Here is a 16,957-nt window from a genome sequence, read left to right as displayed (position 1 = left end):
ATAAATCGAATATCCTATTGGCATCTGATAAATTATTGAAATTAATATATATATATATATATATATATATATATATATATATATATATATATATATATATATATATATAGAGCTGTGCTTCAGACAATTCCTCCGACCGTTGCTTATGCCATGACTTGTGCCCTCGCCGTTTCTCCCTTCCAAGTTGTCTCGTCACGCAAGAATGCCACCGCCACCCAAAGTTCCAAGGAACCACCAATCTCCCCCGCGAGTCTTCATGCCACCACCATTGCGACAGCCGCGGACTTCTTCACCCCATCGCAACTCCAGCAGCTCCATGCCCGCCTCATCAAGTCCGGCCTCCCACCCTCGTCCTCGGCCTCCGCCCTTCCCCTCCCCCGCGTAGCGGCCGTCTGCGCCCTCTCCTCGCCCTCTGCCTTCTCCTACGCCCGCCGGCTCTTCGGCCTCTCCGACGCTGCCTCCGAGACCGTCCTCTGGAACTCCCATCTCAACACCCTCTCCTCCTCCCCCTCACCCGCCGACGCCCTCGCGCTCTTCTCCCGCCTCCGCTTCGCCGGCGTCGCCTCCGACGTCTTCACCCTCTCCTTCGTCCTCAAGGCCTGCTCCCGCACCCCGTCCGCCCTGCCCCTTGGCTGCGCGGTCCACGCCCTCGTCGAGAAGCTCGGCTTCCGCTCCGACGTCTTCCTGCTCAACACCCTCGTCCACATGTACGCCTCCCGCGGCGACATTTCCGCCGCGAGGCTGCTGTTCGATGTCATACCGGCGAAGGACGTGGTCACTTGGAACATTATGATCACGCACTACACGAAGACCGGGGAGATGGAGATCGCCCGCCACCTCTTCGACTTAATGCCCGAGAGGAGCGTCCGGTCGTGGACGGCGATGATAGCTGGGTACGGCCAGTGGAAGAAGCCGCGGGAAGCCGTCCGGTTATTCCGCGAGATGGAGTCCGCGGGCGTGCAGCCGAACGAGGTCACCGTCGTCGCCGTGCTTGCGGCCTGTGCCGACCTCGGGGAGCTGGACTTGGGGAAGCGGGTCCATGAGTTCGCCAAGCGGTGCTCGTTCCAGAAGAACAACGTGCGCGTCTGCAACACGCTGATCGACATGTACATTAACTGCGGGTGCGTCGAGAAGGCTCGCCAAGTGTTCGACGAAATGGCGGAGCGGACCGTGGTGTCATGGTCAGCAATGATTGGCGGGCACGCAATGCACGGGCAAGGTGAGGAAGCCTTGAAGCTCTTTTCGAGGATGAGGGAAGCGGGCATGGAGCCGAACGGAGTCACCTTCGTGGGGCTTCTGCACGCGTGCAGCCACATGGGGCTGTTGGAGGAGGGGAAGCGGTTCTTTAGTAGCATGACAGAAGACTACGGCATAGTGCCGGAGATCGAGCACTACGGTTGCATGGTCGACCTCCTCAGCCGTGCAGGGTTCCTCGAGGAAGCCCGAGAGTTCATCAGGGAGATGCCGGTCAAGGCCAACAGCGTCGTCTGGGGGGCGCTCCTGGGCGGGGCCAAAGTGCACAAGAACATCAACATGGGGGAGGAAGCGATACGGCATCTTGTGGAATTGGACCCCCTCAACGATGGCTACTACGTTGTGCTGTCGAACATCTACGCCGATGCAGGGAGGTGGGAGGACGTAGCTAAAGTGCGGCGGATGATGAAGGACCGAGGACTGAAGAAGACGCCGGGGTGGAGCACCATATCTTTGGATGATGAGGTGGTGCATGAGTTTGTGGCAGGGGAGAGCGATCATCCTCGGATCGAGGAGGTCTACAGAGGGTGGGATGAGCTTTTGGAAAAGTTGAGGTGCCGAGGTTACGTGCCAGACACGTCAGCGGTGCTGCTGGACATGGATGAGAAGGAGAAGGAGAAGGTGTTGTATCGGCACAGCGAGAAGCTTGCAGTCGTGTTTGGGCTGATGAACACGCGGGCGGGGAGACCAATTAGGATCATGAAGAACCTTAGAGTTTGCAGTGACTGTCATGCGGCTCTGAAGTTGATATCTGAGGTTACTGACCGCGAAATTGTTGTCCGGGACAGAAACAGGTTTCACTGCTTCAAACACGGGTCTTGTTCTTGTAGAGATTATTGGTAGGTTTTGCAGTCTGTATAATCGATTACGGATGATGCCCCATTCGCTGATGACTTGCAGATCAATGTGTTCTCCTCCATTGCAAGATTATGAAAAGATAGACTGGCCTCCAAATCTGTCATAGAAACTATATCATCAGATTTCTATAGAAACATAGAGGGCCATTATACAGTGCTGTAGCTCTACTGCATGGTGTCTTGGAGGAGGAGACCCACGGTCAACGACTCGGCAAGAAGGCCTTCTGATCTTCGGAGGAAGGCTTATCGGAAGAATCTGCGTCCAGCAGCTTACGGAACACCAACTTCTGCTGAGGACGCTGGCCATTGGAGAAAACAGTGACTTCTGTGTCCACTAACACAGTGTCCTCATCCTTGAAGTCTCCTCTGAGAATACCTTTTGCTAGTTCATTCTCCACATTCTGTTGAATAACACGCTTCACCGGCCTAGCACCGTAGTTGGGATCGTATCCGAGATTTCCGAGAAACTCGACTGCCGCATCGGTGACCTCAATCTTGATCTTCCGGTCGGCAACTCGCTTCTGTACTCTCTCCAACTGTATAGACAGACCAATCAGTACGTCAGGTGGCAGCACATGGGAATAAGGATCCATAGACTACAAAACTAGTAATTGACAAGATAGATTTATAGATTTTGATTTTTCATCGAGAGGAGTTTAATTGTTACCATGTGGTGACAAAGTTGTGAAGTCAAATATAATTAGAGCTGTACTAGCTAAGTTTCTCCATATGGATTTTTTAAAAGGCATGCTTCAACAATTTAAATATTGAATCACATCTACTTGTAGCAATCCTGTGTGTAATATAGAATTTTACGGATGATAAGAGCCCATACCTGTAACTTGACAATGCTGTTAATCTGCTCCCGGTCCAGAGGCTGGAAAACAATATACTCATCAACTCGATTCATGAATTCAGGGCGAAATAAGGACCTAGCAGCATCCATCACCCTCTGCTTGATCGACTCATAGGTTGAATCCCTTGACTCGGTTTCATCATTCATATTCAAGATGTACTGAGAACCCACGTTTGATGTCATAATGATGACTGTATTGGTAAAACTCACTGTCCGGCCCTGTGAATCAGTCACCCGACCATCATCCAGTATCTGCAGGAAAACATTGAACACATCAGAATGCGCCTTCTCTATCTCATCAAACAAAATAACAGCATATGGCCTCCTGCGAACAGTCTCAGTCAGCTGTCCTCCCTCTTCGTATCCAACATAACCAGGTGGGGCCCCAATCAATCTTGACACTGCATGCTTTTCCATGTACTCGCTCATATCTATTCTCACTAAAGCTTCTTCAGTGTTGAACATATAAGAAGCAAGTGTCTTTGCCAGTTCGGTCTTGCCAACCCCTGTTGGTCCCATGAACATGAAACTAGCAATGGGACGGTTTGGGTCTGAGAGACCAGCTCTGGACCGTTGGATAGCTTCTGCCACAGCTCTCACTGCAGGGTCTTGACCTACAACACGCTTGTGGAGTTCTTCTTCCAGGTGCAGCAGCTTTTCCCTCTCAGACTGTTGCAGCTTGGACACCGGAATACCTGTCCATTTGCTGACTATTTCTGCAATGTCATTTCCAGTTACCTCTTCTCTAAGCATTGACTTTCCTGAATTTTGATATTCAGTGAGCTCCTTTTCTGCTTGTTGAAGTTGACGCTGTAGAGAGTTAAGGCTTCCATACTTCAATTCAGCAGCCCGGTTAAGATCATACTCACGTTCTGCTTGCTGAATTTCTAGATTCACCCTGTCAATCTGTGCCAAAGAAAGTGTAGCTTAGTGAGATGGAACATACCAATGATTTTAAGCAAAATTCCAAACTTGTTGGTATAAGTGATACAAGAGGTTCTTATTTTAGTTGATAATCTCCATACTAATAAATACATGTTTTAAATTGTCAAGAAAGCACTCAGCTCAGATTAACTTACTAATTTCTTTTTGAAAGAAGGGAATTTCAGTAAACAAAAATTTCAGTGAACTTGATAATCAGATCACTGTTTCAGACTCGAAACAAATGCAAACCAAACAGGGAATGTGTAGCCTGTTAAACGAATTTTGAATGAATTCTATAATTAATCTTTAGATTTTAATGGGCTAATCAATTTAACAATTAGTCACCATGAACAACTTCAATGGAAGTGTACCTTCGGAGTTCTTGACCATTCTAAGACTGAAATACTAGGTATACTGTGTTTTCCTAGTGAAAAATGGATATTCCACATATGCCCTCCACGTATCTCAATGTTGCACATGCAAGTACAAAGATGCTTCAATTTTTTAAGCAATATTTTTTATGGCAGACTTCTATCATGTGAACTAGATGCACATGATATTAGCAACCTATGGGGTTCCTTCACCCCAAAGTGATAAGCAGAAAAACTTTGCCTCAAGCAATAATCAACACATAATGACTATAATTACTTTACAGAGAGCTACATGATACCTCTTCTTTTATGGATTGAATGCGTGTCATTACTGATTTTTCATGCTCCCACTGCTCAGTAAGTTCAGCTTGCTTCTCCTTCAAGAGTGACAGTTCAGCCTCAAGGCGGTTCAATCTATCTTTCGAAGCTTTGTCTGTATCATTAGTCAGTGAGAGTCGCTCCATTTCTAGTTTCAACACGGACCGATTGATTTCATCCAAGGCCGTCGGTTTGGATGTGATCTCCATTTTTAACTTGGCAGCTGCCTCATCAACTAAGTCAATAGCTGTAGCCAAACAACCACTTCAGAATTCACAATTTGCTGGAAACACATTTTTTAAAGAAATTCCACAGATAGAATTGTGCTGAAAGATAAGGTAACAACTGTAGACTTTATCAAGGGTTTACCTTTGTCGGGCAAAAAGCGGCCACTTATATAACGATCAGAAAGAATGGCAGCCTCCACGAGTGCACTATCAGATATGCGGACACCATGGTGAAGCTCGTATCTCTCACGTAATCCACGCAATATGGATACTGTGTCTTCCACAGTAGGCTGATCTACATAAACTTGCTGAAACCGACGTTCCAAGGCTGGATCCTTCTCAATGTATTTGCGATACTCATCAAGAGTTGTTGCACCAATGCAGCGCAACTCTCCACGCCCAAGCATCGGTTTCAAAAGATTGCCTGCATCCATGGCCCCATTTGTGGCACCTGAAGAAGTGAATAGTATACTAATTAGCATGGGCAATGATGGAATTATAAACTATGAAACTACTTGTTTTAATGATTAAGAGAGAGCAAATTTGAATTTAGAAGAAAGATGAAGAAAAAATCTAGTACATGACTGAACAAAAAAAAAACTAGATGTAACTTTCAAGATGGAACAACTCAAGTATTTGTAGAGGAACAAATGCTAATGAAGAAAACACAAGCAATACAAATTGGTACAAACTTGCTGCTGATATTCACAAACAAAGAGTCAAGATATTTAGCGAAGAAAGACTGTCAAGATATTTAGCGAAGAAAGACTGTCAAGATATTTAGCAAAGAAACAACAAAATAATTAGACCAGAAAGCCTATAATCCTATTAATCAAAATATTTAATGAAACAAAGAGTGTCAAGATATTTAGCGACGAAGCAACAAAATAAACCAGAAAGCCTATAATCTACTAATGATTGTTTATTTCTTAATTTACATGAATATAATAAGTCCCTTTCTGGCAATCTCAGATTACTTGCAAAACCAATCGTGAGACTAGCAATGAACAACCCGTATAGCCCCCACGGTAAACAAAATTGGAGTTATTTCAGATGTTTAAGTGATAGGGATTTGTTAGCTTCATCGGAAGCATTTAAGTTCCACATGCATGACTTGCTTGCATTATTCCACATGATATCTTCAACTCATGAATATACACAAAGGACATCATATGTAGAAAGCACAACTATATCACATTCATATGAAAATTATGCTACTAACAGACCTGAGGATAAAGGTACTTAAGGATGATAATTAACAGTACCTGCTCCAACAACAGTGTGGATCTCATCAATGAAAAGGACTATCTGGCCTTCAGAATCAGTCACTTCTCTTAATACGGCTTTTAGTCTATCTTCAAATTCTCCCCTATACTTCGCCCCAGCAATAAGTGCACCCATATCAAGGGAAATTAACTGCATGACAGATTTAGTGTAAGACACAAAACATATGGCTGGAAGAAAGAAATTAAATAGCTAAACCAAAAGTCTTCATGGTAATTTGTTGCACATGTCAAACTGAAAGCTAGCAAATACGCCAAAGTTTATCTATAAAACAAGAATATTATCGAAACTGTGTTAAGCCAGACAGGAATGACATGCAACCAGTCGGGAATGACCTGCATAGTTTGGAAGGACAATAATAATCCAGAAAAGAAATTAATCAAATAGGCACAGTGGACATAAAATTCATCTGTGCAGGAACAAGGGCAAAATGAGATGCCAGTCTTTGCTAAACAAGGTCATAATTCACATTCAGCCTTAGCTTGAGACTGGAAAATGCACCAGATAATTTTTTGTTTTATCAAACTCTGGTGTATACAATATAAATAAGACGAGCGTTATATGTAATTTTTGGACTATGAGGAAGGAAGCAACCGACCTGAATATCTAGGATGATACTATCTCTTTAAAGAAGGGATCAGAATCATGCATCATATTGACCATTCACATCACCGATGCTAATTTTGGACAATAAAAAAAGTGAACACCATTAAGAATAGCTGTTGTCTCAGATAGGTAACTGTAATCAATTAAACTGACCTCCACAGGAGATTTGTTATTGCAAATACCAACAGACAAATCAACATTAATTGTCCAATAAAGGTTATTTTTATAGAAACGTTCAAAAATTTGGTCGGACCAGCAAATCCCAGTTGGATCAGTATATACCAATTGGTATCTACCAGTCCAACCATGAATCCACAATTGGTCCAATTTGGAACTAATTCTTTCTGAACTTTCAAGCCCGGACAGCCTGTCAACAGCTGTTGACGGCCAACAGCCCTCTCCTCCTCCTGCACCTCTCTTCTCTCCCCCTCTCTTGGGTCCATGCTGACCGATACATCGATGTACTGTGTATCAGTCCACCAGCATACCATGTGTTAGTATACTAGTGTACTGTAAATCGGTATAGTGACATAAATGTCTGTACACTAGTGTACTGTAAATCGGTATAGTGACATAAATGTCTGTACACTAGTGTACCTTATGTCTTGCATGCTGGCACACCACGTGCCAGTATGATATATCATATCTTGATACACTAGTCCGTATTGGAGCCAAACTTATCCAACTAGGGACTGGCATGGGTCTTGGACCACAAGTTAAACATTAATTGTCAGTATGTAGCAAATTTTTATATGTAATTTATCGTTTGAATTTCCCAAAAAGAAAAGAATGTGTTACATACCCTGCGATTCATCAATGCCTGAGGAACATCCCCTTGCACTATTCTTTGGGCAAGCCTGTTAGATTAGAAAGCAAATTAGCCTTTTTTTTAATTCAACAGCAAAGTAAGTCAGAGTAGTACTATAAAGGCGCGTTAAAACAACATTATTGTGTTTGTGAGAACAATTGTATACCAAAACAGTTGAACCAGAAAACTTCATCCTTACCCTTCTGATATAGCCGTTTTTCCAACACCTGGTTCACCTATCAATACAGGATTGTTCTTTGTTCTCCTTGATAAAATCTGTATGCACCTCCTTATCTCATCATCCCTCCCTATGACTGGATCAAGTTTCCCTTCACGTGCCATAGCAGTCAAATCCTTTCCATATTTCTCCAGTGCTTCGTACTTGCCCTCAGGATCTGTTACAAATTGTTTCTTATCATTAGCCCCAATAACTTCAAAAAAACATAAATTAAAGAACTATAGATTTATGGTAGTCAAACTCTAACAATACATATAGGAAACATCTATAGTTGTACAATGTAGATAATTTAGAAACCACAATTTCAGATATCATGGTATAACGACTGTTCCATAAAACCAAATTAACTAAAAGCATAGTGGTACACCAACCTGTACATACTGGTCTGATAAGGGTACTGGTAGGTACTAGTATTTGAAACCTTGTTCCCCTTGGAGAAATCGAAAAGGAAAATATCCATGCAGTGAACAAGCAGGTGTGCATGCATGCTCAATGAATATTTGTTATTTCCATCCATATGGCCGGCCAACTTATTGTTTCAATTATAAATTTTCTATGACAACACATTCAAAATCCTCCATCCAAAATTACATGATTATAGAAATTATTGAACCAACATGCAGTATGTTGCAGAAAACAAAAGATTAGCACTGGAAGTATTTACTGATGTCAAGAAGTTTACATAAGCTGTAAAAACGTTTTTAATGCTATGCAAACTTTAGTTATAGGCAAAGGGAGTAGCAAAATGCATTACAGAAGTAAAACATCCAAACTATGAAAAGAGAGCTACAAAAGAGGAAGATAGTAACTCAAGAAATATAGGTATAAGAGGATAGAGACATGCATGGCAGGATTAAGACATCTAAACTATGCTATGAAAACAAACCAAAAAGAAATATAGCAAAAGGGAAACAGCGAAATGGATGACAGTACTCAAGACAGGATTAGGACATTCAAATACTCTGATTTCATACGTAAAATTTACAACTTAAAAAGTTCATCCCAACATAGTCAAAATGATGAAATGCATCACCATGATAAGCATACCAACTACATTTACCTTGATCAATAACATTTTGCCGTCCCCTTATAGCTTGAACAGCAGATTTCAGAGTATTTATTGAAATTTGAAAATCCTTAAAAAGTTGTCTTCCAAATCTCCGATCATCTGCATAACTAAGTACAATATGCTCAACCGACACAAAAGAGTCACCATACTCTTTCTTGTATTCCCTGGCCCTCTGAATTAAAGTTTCAATATCTCGTCCCAACATGCTACCAGCAGTCTCACCCAGAACCTGGAAAGAAGCCATTTATCTTGGCATCTTGGTTAAACAAAAAGACAAAAGACATGTTTTATCTTGGCAAGCTTTAGTTGCTCGGAAATACAGAATTTAAGACAACACATGATCAGAAGACTAGCAAGTAGGTACAAGCAGAAACAACAAATAAGGTGAATAACATAGATTTAAGATTTGGTGTCATAGTTTCTGTGTCTTCATCAATGATCTGAGCAAGGTTTTGAAATTCTTTCATAATGTGCCGGTTTTAACACAGTAACGATATGAAAATGCAGTATTCAGATCACCAGCAACCTTGCAATCACTTAAGTGATATTCATCATAAAACTTTGATCTACAGTAAGTGTATGCATGTATACCATATTAGTGTGATTGGCCTAAATTTCTCCTGTTTAGACCCAAAACATCTAAAAGACATAATACAGATCAATGTAAACCTTAATTTAAAAACAAAAAACAAAAGACTTAATACAAATCAACGTAAAACCTCAAAATTGAAAATAAAACCCAAATGGTTCCACTAAAGGCATGTTGATTAATGGGAAAACAACTTCCAACTATCTGCAGATTAGAGGAGACAATAGATTAAAAGTACAGCCAACCACCATCTTCTCATATTCATTTAACAAACAATGTTGATAGTAAAAATAAGTCAAATGAAAACACCCAAGTATCAAAATGCACTACCTTAGGTTGCCTCTGGATGAATCTATCAGTAGCTTCTAGAAGCTTAGTATTATCAACTCCTGCCTTGGAAAAGATGCGACGGGCAAGCCCATTTTTCTGCTCCAGTAATGATTTCATCAAGTGTTCAGTCTCTACAATTTGATGCTTGCTCTCTTTTGCAATTTCAGGTGCCGAAACAATAGCTTGCCAACTCATCTCGGTAAATTCTTGTTGAGTAATCTAACATGGATAGAAGTTGCAAAGGAGTCATATTCATAATGTACTTACCATAACAATAGTGCTTAACTTGAATGCAAATATCTATATCAGCAATATAATTATCGATTATATAAAAATCAAGCACATGCTAGAAGGTGTAAATGTTGACAAAAAACATATGCAGAAGTCACAGAATTAATTAAGCCAGTAAATGTGTATAAACAAGTGTCTACAGTAAAAGTAAAGCTTTGAAAACATGATATTCATTAGCATATAGGAAACAGAAAAGAAAAGATGGCAAATAAACCATGGCACAGATTCTTTCCAAACATCACTGGGGCAGGCCAAGTCAAATCCTCCAAACATCACTGGTAAGACGTGTTTGAGGCAAAAGGAAGTTTTGTTAAAACTTAAAAGCATGAGAAAATTAAGCTACAAATTATTGCTCAGAAAAAAAAAAAACCAAAACTCCATTCTATCTTTCCCTCAACAGGTAACCATTTATCAGGAAAGACAACCTAATGAGAATCAACAGTTCTGCCTATTTTAGGGCACACATTTGGAAGAAATTCTGCCTATACAGAGAGCAAACACTTATATATTCATATAAGAAAGAATTCCAATTGAGATTCCATGCTTGCTGAAATTGATTGCTCACAGGGGCAAACCTGTGAGACAATGAGCGTGGGTATCACTACAATAATAATTTGTGAGCTAAAATGAATTTTTAAAAAGGTCACCATGGCAAAGATTTACTTAAAAACCCTCAAAGGTTGGTCAGCATATCATGAAATTTAAGTTGTATGAACAATTTTGTTTCTTGTGGTGGACCTTAACTCCTTTTTGCTTGTTGCAATTTCTCTTCTTCCTTCTATTTCTGTTAATGTATCCCTCATTTTAGATACAGAGAGACCAATCTCTATATTTTCACTTCATGCACCTCGATGCCCATCTGTGCTGTGTCGCATACTCGTAGTGTGATCACTAGGGCGATCGTAAGGGACGTTAATTTCCCAATAAATTAATAATCCTCGTGTCTGTAAGAGCAGAATTACTACATCTTATGCAAGAAATCACAAAAAAATTCTTATAATCTAGAAATTGGTAGAATCAAGAAGACATCAAGCTTGCTCCAAAGTTAAAGAGTGTCTTCCTCATTTTTGGCACCGAATATCTTAAAGCGCACACCAAGCCAAAACAACAAATTAGCGTAAATCCCCAGTCAAGATCTACTAAACAAAGCAAGATAGACCGGAAAGAGAAGTACCCTCCCATCCCTGTTCGCTTCGCATCTGACGACAACCGACCTCGACCTGTTCCCAACCCGCCCAGCCCTCTTCGACACGAAGAGATCGCTCCTCCCGAGGGTTTCCGACCACTTCAAGACCCTAAGGGGCCTCACCGACGCACGGCCCTTGGAGGGGCTGGGGAGGGCGAGCGAGCCCGAGAAGGAACGGATCCCAGATTTCCTCGACGGCAGTGGGAGGACGGGGAGGTGGTGGTGCGGGGCGCAGAACACGGCGGCCATGGGCGTCGGACTTTGGCGTTCGTCGCTTCTTGGTTCGTCTGCGGCGAGGGCGTTCCCGTGGTTTGGGGGAAAAGCTAAGAGGTCAGTGGCACTTAATAGGTAGAGTTGTGAGAATGGGCTGCGAATTCTTTCTCGTAGGTTCGTCGGAGTTCGTGAAGGTGTGAGAGAGCAAAGGATAAAGCTCTGGCGTCTGACAGTTACAGCTTTGGACCGTCTGATCCTGATCCTGCGGCAGTTCCGCGTCGGACCACGTGAAAAGCTCTGGGTGGGTTTAGCTACGCAAATCCGAATTCTATCTCGAACCCGATCCGACCACGTGGAAGGACGGCGGACGCTCAAGGATGATAGCGGGTCGGACTTTTTTTGGATGTTCGGATCTATCCGACCTATTTATATTTATTTCTTAGTAAGTAATTGAAGTGAAAGATATAGATAACTGATGGGGCTCTAACTTCGGTTGCACACATATTATTATTTTTTATTGATGAATGATAATAACAGTGAGTCAAATGGTTAATATTAGATACATTCGGCTATCAATATAGATATACTTGGTTATATGAATTTGCTAAGGGGATGTTTTATCGGATTCGGATCAAGACCATGTGTGTGGACTCGGGTTAGCAAAGTCATCGATAAGGAAGGAGGAGTGTGTGTGGTTGACACCACACAATTTGGGAAGTTCTATTATTTGAGTTTGATCATGCATTCTCCTATTTTCACAAAATAATTAAATCTATCTCAAAGAATAATTTAGCTTAATACATGGAGGCAAAGACTTAATGAAATTTGTTCTGTTACTCCAATGTCTTTTGTTGGTGCTCTCGGCATGACAACACATGTGAGTTCTGTCGACGTCCATAACCCTCTTAGTGATCTTTCTACAAGTTTCAAGCCCCTTGCTATAGATAACAGTTGTATATACACACTTGTAGACAAAGAAGTGGCCTGCAAACTTCTTCTGTCTGCATGTTAATATTTGTAGAAGGGGCAGATAAGCAACAGGAAGAAATTAGTATGCAATGTGGCTGTCAGTTGCCTGAGATGATTTACCTTGACACTGTCCGAATTGCCCAAGAAAATATTTATTGTCCGAATGGGCAGATAAGTAACAGGAAGAAATTAGTATGCAATGTGGCTGTCAGTAGCATGAGAGAAGTAAATTAGATTGTCTTGAATCCCAGTTGACATAAACAAACATCACTGGCATAAACAGAATCCAAGTTAAGGTGAAGAAAAGTTCTAGATATTTCACCATCTACCACGCTTTCGAGCTCGTTTGCTACAGTATGATGGGTCGACAAACAAATGATCCACGGAACACAACCAGTTTCCACCGTGGGTAGGACCAGAATCACAGACGATCAAGAAACAAAGAGTACACCTCCATGCACCGTGGAGATTGCGTCAATGCTTCTTCTTCTGAACATAAATGTCTTCAACTCTCGGCCGCAGCTTTTGCTTCTTGCTGTTTCTTCACCATGGCTGCATGTTTCTGCCCCGCAATGTGATATTCATATACTTTCTGACTGTTGACCACTACATTACAAAGGGTGCAAACCTTCACCTCTTCTGCTGCTGCCCCTCCCTCGAGAACCCTGCGCTTTTTCTCCTCCAACTCCTCAGTTGTTGCTAGAGCACCTCTTTTCCTTTTTTGTTCACCTACATATTTTTCTTCCTCAACAATGGATGTTTCCTTCTCCACAGCGGCTATAGGTTCTTCTTTTTCCTTTGCTGTAACAGACTCTTGTAGCTTCTGCAGATTTTTCTGATGCTTTTTCCCCTGTTTATGTATCATCAGGACTTCCTGAGTGTCGCAGTTGATCTTACAAACTTCACAATATGCTGATTGCACTACTTTGGTGGTCCACTTCTGGTCTTTCAGGGTCCTTTTCTTTGTTAGTTTAGAGGTAGGATGCATTGCCATGTTCCAATCTGGGAATTGCATATGGGATGGAATTGGGTGTTCCAGTTCCGTAGAAAATTGTGGTTGACCCTGCAGGCAAGTAGCATCCGAAGAAACCAATGGAAAACTTGTAAAAACTTAAAAAGAATGAAGAAGTAAGCCACCTGACTGGAGACTTTCAATGGCGTAAATTTGAAAAGAATAAAGTAAGACGCCTGACTATATTTTTCAATGGCATCAGGAAAACAATTTCCCAATCATCCATAAAACGATACTCTCCCCTAAGAAGAAACAGAAACATTTTTTCTTCGGCCAAAGGCTTATAATTTGAACCAAATTGAATGCATGTTGTCCTATCTGGGCTGTATCATAATTGTGTTATACCAGCATATCTATAAGCAGTCAGAACATTAAAGATACAAGGATACTAATGAAAACATCCAAAAACAATGGTCAATCTTGTAAAAAATAATCCAATTATTGTAAAATAGTGAGCAGCTGAAAGAACTAGTAGGCTCAAAAATTTGAGTAGTAAGCCTGTAGCCATACCAAAGATAATACTAAATCAAGGGCACTGGACATATAAGCAGGAAAAATATACAATATATGTATTTTGAATCATTAAAAATCAAATTGAGGATCTTTGTCCACTGGTTAACTGCTAAGCCGGATACACAGAATTAAACAACATGATCAGTTGAGGAATTTATACATTTAAGCACCAAAAGTTCCATTTTTCAATTACACCCAACAAAATAGCATCTTACAACTTCTTTCCAAATTCTTTTTTGGATAAAATAGCTACAAGTTGGAGACAAAAGATATCCATACTTATAACATAACAGATCTAATTCTATTTCAATAATAGTCTACCATTTACAGGAAAATCTAAATGCTCACCAGAGAAAAAGGATGAGTTACTATCAATACTGCAAAAAATTTTAACCGAAAATAAGCTATAAAGTTATCAGCATCTTGCATAGCAAGATCGGCTGATCATATTTGTTTGTTTTATATTACTAAAAAACAGTTGGTATATTGTGTAAATGCATGATGGAGGAAAGGGTTGAAAGGTGTTAGAACGAACTAACATAACAGCTGGTAAAATAGGAATTATAACAATAAAAATGCAACATGATAATATATATAAATTTGGCAACAGTTTTTCCTGAAGATCTCTTGCAGAAAAAGGATAATGTCCAACTTAGAGTTGTCAGTTATATCCTTTATGGAAATGGCAAGTCAATTCAAGGAATTTCTCACACAAGTATTCAATTAGTTCCGACTTTCTTAGTATTGAATTGGGATCAGGAACAATATGGTTCTCCGGGTGAGTTTTACGCTTCCTTTGTTACGGTAAGAACAAATGATCTGATTCATGATTTAATAAGAATTGAGGTGGTCAAGTCCACTATGTCGTATGCTAGAAAATGAAATGATAGGACTAGTTCAGGATTGATTTGCAATAATGGATTAGGTCGCACAAATATCAATCCTCGTTTTCACAAGGCCAGGGTTCAATCACTCACCCAACATCAAGGTACTATTGGTACATTGTTAAATCGAAATAAGGAATTCCAATTTTTGATAATTTTGTCATCATCCAATTGATCCAAGGGTGAACATGACTAACTCCGAGCAAGCAACGTCTGATGATTGTCTTTTACCCTTGAGATATATTTACAGAAGAGGGAAGAGTTTCAAAAATGAAGAACTGGAAGAGGAATTAAGACAAACACTTACAGCGCTATGACCGAGTGGATTAGCGCCGGGGAATGGATGAATCGCCTCCACCGCGAATCCATGTTGTTCGCTACCACCACGACCGTGGTAGTACAACGACACCCCGGAAACCCCCGCCGGACCTTCTCCTCCGCGATATGAGCAGGATGCCGGGTGAAGGACCTCGTGCCCACCGCGGGGAGCGTAGTAGCCACCGACATAGGGATCTACCGGGAACGGGCGGTGGATGGGCCCGGGAACCGCCGGCGGACTTTCTTGTCCAGGATAAGGGTAGGGCACCGGGTGAAGGCCGTCGTGCACACCACGGGTTGCGTAGAGGCGACTGGCATAGGGATCGGCGGGGATCCGGTGGTGACTGGCATGGGCGTCAGGTCTGACTGCGGTCTCAGGATCGCCAGGAGGATAAGGGTTGGGGTGAGGATTAGGATAGGGATAGTAAGCGACGGGGTGGGGAAGGAGATGCTGCGGGACCGGCTGCGGCGGCGGTGCGCTGTAGAGGTGGGATTCGGGGTGGTGGTACGTCGGCGGCGGCTGCGGCGGCGCCTGGGGTTCGGCCCACCTACGGCTGTAATCCATAACCTAGAGAGGTAGTGGCAATGGGGAGAGAGAAGGCGAGAAGATGTGATGTACTCCTCCGCTACGGTAACTTTGGCAGAGAGAACGACACCACAACCGGTGCAGTTACCGTGCGCATTGTCGCGCTACTACCTGCGCTGCAATAAAGTAAAACAGAAAACAAAAAAGAAAAGAAAATTCCAAGGATAAGTCACAAGAAACATGCGTTTGGAATAAGATTCTTCCTTCAGTAAATGTCATTACATAATAATTACCAGTTTATGATTTTAATGCACTCGTGCCTTGTTGAGCTAATGGTCAATTAATAATTTTCCATCTGTATCTCATAATAATTAATACTAGCATTAAACAATGCAATTGATCAATTGATTCAAATCTTCATGTAAGATTCTCATGACTTTCAAGTAATATTACCAATTTGAATTCATTTTTTTTCTATTTAGTATTTAAATTTTAAATTGCAACATATAAAGCCAAACAATGTTTTAAATTGATATAAAGTTCGATTAAATTTGAAATAAGTTAAAATGTTATAAACAAAATTTTAAACACATATGTCTCTATTATAAGTCTTATCTAAGAATGAAAAAGGTCTAAATTTTAACCATTTTTACCAAACCTTCGAACTTTACTTCTTCTTTTTTTCCCCCATCATTTGGTATTTTAAAATTAAAATATGAGATAAGCACCTAAAATTGATTTACAATTTACGGCTCATTTACATGCAATTATAAACATCAAATAAAAATCAGAGTCGCCTAAATTTCATGTTTTCACACTTCATTTTACTAAATTATGGATCTTAGTTTTATCATTTTGTATACTGTAAATGAAGAAACGATCTTAAATTGATGAACAGTTTAACTGTGTGATTTCAACTCGTGTGCATACAAAGATAAAACTTATAGCTCATTCATAAATGATTTTAGTATGAAAATTACTTATAGGGGAACATCGCATTATTGTGATTTTGGGTGTACCGTCCGATGAGTCATAAACGATCGAGATGTAAAGATCATCATCGCGCGAGCGACGCGATTCTGATATCCGACGGCCCTACATAGTTTTCCTGACTGACGTCGGTCTATAACTCGAGACGACCATTAATAAAGACACTCTCACTGGCTACGCACAATTGGCTTAAATAAGAAAACCATCCTTACCCAATCTTTTGTCTTGAAACAATCGTTTCGAGACTCGATCTTGATCACATCGAAATACCTGGTGGCTTCGTCTGTCTTGTTGTCTTGGAATTTATGTTGAATATCCAATTCA

At 41.3% G+C, this 16,957-nt stretch overlaps 3 protein-coding genes across 4 annotated transcripts; 1 reads left to right on the top strand and 2 right to left on the bottom strand.

The window, feature by feature from the left end:
* Positions 1–111: 111 nt before the first annotated feature.
* LOC103988001 (pentatricopeptide repeat-containing protein At5g66520-like) lies at positions 112–2,159 on the top strand. Its single transcript, XM_009406487.3, has one exon. It carries the CDS (start codon positions 151–153, stop codon positions 2,095–2,097), a length of 1,947 nt encoding a protein of 648 aa, XP_009404762.2. The 5' UTR covers positions 112–150; the 3' UTR covers positions 2,098–2,159.
* On the bottom strand, positions 2,149–11,600 carry LOC103988000 (chaperone protein ClpB3, chloroplastic). 2 transcript variants are annotated; one of them, XM_009406486.3, is made up of 10 exons: positions 11,197–11,600; positions 9,732–9,950; positions 8,804–9,041; positions 7,705–7,900; positions 7,500–7,554; positions 6,073–6,223; positions 4,950–5,258; positions 4,562–4,827; positions 2,947–3,873; positions 2,149–2,647 (listed from the first exon to the last, which is right to left on the bottom strand). In XM_009406486.3, exons 1-10 carry the CDS (start codon positions 11,455–11,457, stop codon positions 2,312–2,314), a joined length of 2,958 nt encoding a protein of 985 aa, XP_009404761.2. In that variant the 5' UTR covers positions 11,458–11,600; the 3' UTR covers positions 2,149–2,311. The 2 variants fall into 2 exon arrangements, with proteins under 2 accessions (XP_009404761.2, XP_065011305.1); XM_065155233.1 differs by lacking the exon at positions 11,197–11,600 and having other exon boundaries at positions 8,804–9,068; positions 9,732–9,864.
* Positions 11,601–12,607: 1,007 nt separating this feature from the next.
* On the bottom strand, positions 12,608–15,798 carry LOC103987998 (formin-like protein 5). Its single transcript, XM_009406485.3, has 2 exons — positions 15,107–15,798; positions 12,608–13,453 (listed from the first exon to the last, which is right to left on the bottom strand). The coding sequence occupies exons 1-2, from the start codon at positions 15,680–15,682 to the stop codon at positions 12,896–12,898; spliced, it is 1,134 nt and encodes a 377-aa protein (XP_009404760.2). The 5' UTR covers positions 15,683–15,798; the 3' UTR covers positions 12,608–12,895.
* Positions 15,799–16,957: the final 1,159 nt, after the last annotated feature.

Source organism: Musa acuminata, chromosome BXJ3-6, assembly GCF_036884655.1.
Source record: "Musa acuminata AAA Group cultivar baxijiao chromosome BXJ3-6, Cavendish_Baxijiao_AAA, whole genome shotgun sequence".
In the NCBI taxonomy this organism is placed as follows: Eukaryota; Viridiplantae; Streptophyta; class Magnoliopsida; order Zingiberales; family Musaceae; genus Musa; species Musa acuminata.
This window is presented reverse-complemented; position numbering and strand designations above follow the sequence as displayed.